The sequence below is a fragment of the Myotis davidii genome, unplaced genomic scaffold, assembly GCF_000327345.1.
Source record: "Myotis davidii unplaced genomic scaffold, ASM32734v1 scaffold198, whole genome shotgun sequence".
Taxonomy (NCBI): domain Eukaryota; kingdom Metazoa; phylum Chordata; class Mammalia; order Chiroptera; family Vespertilionidae; genus Myotis; species Myotis davidii.
In genome coordinates this window covers 794,666-800,603 of record NW_006291485.1, presented here as the reverse complement: position 1 = coordinate 800,603, position 5,938 = coordinate 794,666, and the positions used below count along the sequence as shown (strand labels likewise).

Sequence of the window (5,938 nt, the reverse complement as noted above, 5' to 3'; positions counted from 1 at the left end):
TGGACTCACTCCCAACTCATTTGCCCCTTGCATTTGGGGAGAACGAATTCAGTCTCCAGCGGAGAGCAGGGCCGGGAAGCTTCACAGCATGGCCTCCACGCCTCGCGTCTCCACAGGAACTGGGCTGGGCTTGACATTCAGCCGGAGGGTTCGGTACTGAGTCCTTGTTTCTGCCTCCGCTGGAGCGTCCCTGCCCCAGAGGCAGGAAGGGCACTGGATCCCTCAGCTTCTGCCACACACACACACACACACACACATACACACACAAGTGCCCTTTGGTCAAGGGCCTTTCCATCATGACTGCATTTTGCAAATATCGAGATTCGCAAACGCTGGGAGCCCCGCCAGAGGCAGCCCAAGGCTCCATGCCACTGTGCAGTCTTGGGCAATCACTTGGCCTTTCTGGGCAACACAGGGATGACGATACGGACATCCATCTCGGCGATGGCTGGTGCGGGAGGCTGCTAGGAGCCCACAAACCCTTGAGCGGAGCGCCCTCTGTTGGTCGCCCTGCGGTACTGCTGTTCCTCCCTGGCGCCGGCGGAAGATCCAATTCAAGGCAGTTATTGAAACTCCGCAGGGGGCGCGCCTGTTCCGGGTGTGGGGTGTCCAGGCGGAGGCAAGACAGGCACGGTTCCCGCCCAATTCGAGCCCACTTACTCTAGTGGGGCAAAAAGACAGTCACAGATGCAATATAGAGTAAGCTCATGATAAATGCTGGGAGACATCACCAAAAAGGTAGGAAAACACACTACTTGAGGGAAGGGTTTTTGGAGGAGGTGATGTTTAAGGTGAACCTCAGGGGACTCAGCCACATGAAAATCGAGGGATGAGCTCACTGCACGGTGATGAGAGAGGAGACTGGTGGGCATGTGGGGTTTGAACAGGCCAACAGGAGCGGGGGCCAGTGTAGCAGATGGCAGGTGCTCGCCCTCCTGAGGCAGGAGCCCATCAGGGACCCTGCAGGGCCCCTGGGTGGCCTTGACTCATCACTCAGGATGGGATTGTTGCATAACAGACCGCCCCAAGTTAGTGGCTTAAAATCATGAAGATGCTCTGCTTCCCACAATCCTGCAGCCATGGGACATTCATTCCATGCAGTGTCTGTTGAGGCTGGGACCCTGAGGATGGCCTCTTCCCTCACTGTCTGGGAATCCCCCCACCCCCCCAAAGACACACATAGAAGTCTCCAGAGTTGCCAAGTTCATAGGCTCGGCAACGCCACCAAGACCCATCCTCAGCTCATGATCCTCAGACTAGCAGGTGTCATGGTCACAAGCGAGCGGCCCGAGCTCTAGCTGCCGCAGGCGGTCTCAAAAGTAACCACGGAGAAGAGACAAGGCATTTGTTTCCCGTGCCTCCTTTCACTCCGCAGGAAGCCGTCTCTAGAAGCCCCTTGCTGGCTCCCCTCAGGCTTCATTCCTAAGTCAGTCCTGGGGAAAACCCCGGTGAGCTGTGACCACCAGCACTGGCTTCCTCCATCTGAGCACAAGTGGAGTCTTTTATGAAGAAGAAATGTAGGCCGTGGCCAGGGTGGCTCAGTTGGTTGAGCATCATCCCATGCACCAAAGGATCCACAGACTCCATTCCTGGGCAGGGCACCTGCCCGGGTTGTGGGCTCAATCCCCAGTGGGCTTGCAGGAGGGGCCCAACCAATGTCTCATCTCTCTCACTCTCTTTCTCTCTCCCCCTCCCTCTTCCTTCCTCTCTCTCTCTCTCTTTCTCTCTCTCTCTCTCATCAATAAAAACATATTTATTTTTTTTTTAAAAAGAGAAGGAACGTAGGAGAGAGCTGGGTCTGCTCCAGCAGCGAGCCAAGCTCCCAATCTAACCATTCATGCAACAGCCCTTTCTGAGAGTCTTCTGTGGGCCCAGCCATTCTAGGTACCAGGATGTGCAGATTGGAACACGCTCATCTGAAGAGGTGATTTCTACAAAGCAGAGGAGAAAATAAGTGAGTCAACAATGTAATTTTAGGTGATAGCAAAGTAAAACCTCGGAGAAGTAAAACGAAATGCTGGGATGCAGAGGGACCCAGGACTGGGGCTGCCTTCCCGAGTAGGAGCCGGCCTGGGACTCGTGTGGGCAGGAGATTGCAGGCAGAGGGACCAGCAGTGCCAAGGCCCCGAAGAGGGGTACACACCTGGCATGTTCATGGAGAAGGAAGGCGGGGTGACAGGAGGGGGCAAATGCGGGGCCGAGGTTGGAGGAGTGAGTGGGCCCCACACAGGACCTAGTGGAGGGGCCCTGGGAGGAGCTTTAGCAATACCCAGTGATGAGCACCTGTAGAGTGGAATGTGGGTGCTGAGAATGCGGGCAGGCCATTCTCCTGTTGCCAGGTGACCACAGACACATTGGGTGTGTTGGGAGTAAGGTTGAAGGGCTGGCGGAGGGCCCCGTTCATGGGGGACTATCGGCAAAGTTTGCTCAACCCTTACCATACCTCGAAGGCTGAGGACAGCTCGGGAAGGGGACAGAAAGATGATCCTCTGGGCTTCCAGAACCCTGTGTATGAGGGCCTACGGTCCACGGACCTCAAATACAAAGACCTAGATGACGGGAAACTGGGGTTCGAAGACCAGGAAGAGGAAACTCCCCCTGAGGAGGTGACCGAGGAAGAACTTACAGATGTCCAGGAGCCAGGAGAGGCCCTCCTAGCGGTGAAGAGGGCCCTGGAGAAAGATGAGGAGGGTGTGACTGAGATGAGGTGGGTATGGGGAGCGGGGCTCAGGCACTCGGGACAGAGCCTATCCCCACGTCCCCCCTCTGTCCCTGCGGCCTCTGTGTCATTGCTTTAGTGTGGGTCCTCCCCTCACCCCCCAGCCCATGTAGTCATTCTAGGGTGAGAGTATCAGACAGGGCGGGCAATACCCGCACTGGCCTCTGAGGTGAAGTCGGCAAACACAATCTCTGTCAGGGTAGCAGGTGAGTGACAGTGGGAAACCCTACGAAAGCTCCGATTTTGGAGTCAGACAGTGTTTAGATGCCAGAGTTGAGAAGTCGAGACAGGTGGCCCTCACTTAAGAAAGAAATGGGGACCATCCTGGCTCAGAAGCTGCCACCATTCCCACTGCTACAAATTGCCAGAAAAGTTGAAGATGGCTGGGAGCACACGAGCTGGTGGAACCGAGAATTGGGGAATCAAGCATTTGGGGGACTGATTTTTGGCAATTGATCCTGGAAAGAGCATCCCTCCCTCCCTCCACTGGGCCACGTTCTGGGCTCTTCCGGACGTGGCTGTCTAGGCAGGAAGGAGCTGGCCAGTGCCCTCCCCCATCGGCTGCCCTTTTTGTGGGGGAAAAGGTGCAGGCAGGCAGTGACAGGGCCCAGGGAGGACATCTGAGCCCAGGGCCATAGGAAGTGAGGAGAAGGCCCGTTCCTTCCATAGTCTGGGGGCTGCCCGGGGCCTCTCTGTGGCTCAGTCCCCCTGGGAGCCTGGATGCACATGAGATGAGAAAACGTCTCATGCAATAACTGCAGCCATCCTGTGAGGTGGGGGCGGGTCTCCGTTCCATTTCACAGGGAAGGGGACGAGGTCAGCTGGCCAGGGTCACACGTCTGGCTGCCGCTGGGGTGAAGGTGGCAGTCCACCTCTTTGGATGCCAGAATTCGCCCCCAGTGGGGCCCCTTCAGATGGCGAGGAGATTCAGGGGGGCTGGAAGTCCAGGGACTCCAGCCTCACCATCCAACTCTCCCCAAGCCGGCTGTCCATCACCCAGAGGTTCCCTAGCACCTTCATGCGAAGAGGGAAGAAGAAGAAGAGGCGGCTTCTTGAGCTGGCAAAACCCAAGACCAACTGGCAGACCTTGAAAAACAAGTGAGCGGCGCAGGTGGTCTGGCTGGAGGCAGGGATGGGGGTCTGCGAGGAGGAGAGCAGCCCCTGGGGGGCCCATCTGTCACCTACATGGTAAACTTGGGGTGAAGAGTCAGGGTACCAACCATGGGGGTTTGGGGGGGCGTGGTGGCCGGCAGTGGCCTCTGGGTGCTGGCCCAGGAGAGTGAGGCCCAGGAGAGCACGTGGGAGCTGCAGAGCAAGGCAGGGGCTGGGCTGTCTCATCGCAGGATGGGGTGCCGCTGTAAGGGCTTTGTCTGGATCTCCCCATGCATGACGAACTTGCGGTTCTGTGTCTACTGGTAAGTCCCAGAGTGTCTCCTCTCTCCACCTCCTGCCCGTGTTGGGGGGAACAGCCAGGCCCCAGGCCCCTTTCCTTAGTTACACCTTTTCCCCAGCTCCCCACTTCGCTGCACATCAGCCTTGCTCACAGTAATCTGCGCTGCCCCCTGTCTCTAAGATTCTCCTCCCCATGTCCCTCTCTGACCTGCCCCTCTCTTGTGCCTCCACATTCTCTCCTTCCTTCCACTGGTCACTCCGCCAGGTCTTCCTCCAGCCACCCTGCCTTGGCCTCGCTGTGTCCCCGTCTGCACGTGTGTCTGTGTTTGTGGGGAGCCCTGAGTTTTGTTTCAGAGCAGGGCTTAGGAAGCCTCTGCCCCGGCTTCCCTCACCCTGAGCCACGACTGGGTGCATTCCAGGCCATCCGTGTATTGGACAGAGAGATTTCTGGAAGACACCACCCTCTCCATCACGCTGCCTGGTAGGTTGAGCCCACTCACCACCTCCACTTCTCCATTAGTGGCCGCCTGGCTCAGGGGTTGGCCGCAGGTAGGCCTTGGCCCAGTCATGTCTCTCGGCCACTCTGCCTGGCATACTGCTCCTGGCCTCCTGGGGCTGGGTTGCCCCCATCTCACCCCAACCCGTGCCCTGTTCAGACTGGGGAGACCTTGGGGACTCCCCTAGCCCTAAGGCCCCTGGGACTCCCTCAGGCTCCTCCCCTCTCCTCCGTCTATCTCCCAGGAGTGCCTGTCCTCCACAGCGTTCCAGGGCCTCATCTCTGGACACGATAACCTCAAGAAGCCAGGGCCAGATGGAAGCTGGTCCTGGGGGTGAGGGGTGTGGGGCAAATTCTCCAGGGGAAACCCCAGTTGGCACCATGGCCAAAATGGGGGTTAGTATTCACTTTACAAAAAGGCTTTCTTCTTCCCTCTCATGATGGTTTCTATCCTCTTTGAGAGCAATGGATCCCTTCAAATAAAACATGTCAGGAAAGCTCATTATTGGAGAGAAGTGAAGGGCAGGGTCTCTCTTGGGGTTTAGAATCTCCCTCAGAGGGAACACTAAGCCCCTGGAAACACTAGGTCTGTGCAAACTTCAGACCAAAATCCACTTTCCAAGCCCTGCTGAGGAACTGACCCAGCCCTGACACTCCCATCTTGTGTGCTCGAGAGAGAGACTTCAGGCTTCTGAGCCTGTTGTCCCTAAAACGGGGACAGCCAAAGTCACCTCTCTGTAAGGTGTCTAATACTGGCTGAACTGTGTGGGCCCATAGTTCCTCACATTTGGCCTCTTGCTCTAGCCCAGCGGTTCTCAACCTGTGGGTCACGACCCCTTTGGAGGTCAAACGACCCTTTCACAGGGGTCGCCTAAGACTATTGGAAAACACATATATAATTACATATTGTTTTTGTGGTTAATCGCTACGCTTTAATGATGTTCAATTTGTAACAATGAAATTGGGGGTCACCACAACATAAGGAACTGTATTAAAGGGTTGCAGCATTAGGAAGGTTGAGAACCACTGCTAAACTGTGCCTCTTCAGAGCATCAGATGAAGACCTCATTGGATTTGATGGTGGTTTTCTGATTTGGGTAGTTTATTAAAGAAAGAAGTTTGAAAGTTGAGTACTGTTAATGACTGTCTGTCCATATCCTGCCTGAAATACCATGATTGTTTGTAAAAAGTGTCCTTAATAAAGCTGGGGTGGTCCCAGGGCCTGTGTTGGATCTGGGCACGAAGCTCCCTGCCCTGCAGCCAGGTCCACACCTGTCCCAGGATCCTGTTCCTCTTGCCCACATTTTATTGGATTCCATCTGGGCCCTGGC

The 5,938-nt window shown here is 56.1% G+C and overlaps 1 protein-coding gene across 1 annotated transcript in view; it reads left to right on the top strand.

Annotated features, from left to right (window-relative positions):
• Positions 1-2,402: 2,402 nt before the first annotated feature.
• The window catches only part of THEG (theg spermatid protein), a 15,258-nt gene continuing 11,722 nt past the window's right edge, over positions 2,403-5,938 (top strand). Inside the window, 4 exon segments of the mRNA XM_006764836.1 lie at positions 2,403-2,707; positions 3,701-3,817; positions 4,063-4,134; positions 4,531-4,592. Coding sequence (XP_006764899.1) covers positions 2,403-2,707; positions 3,701-3,817; positions 4,063-4,134; positions 4,531-4,592 — 556 coding nt within the window.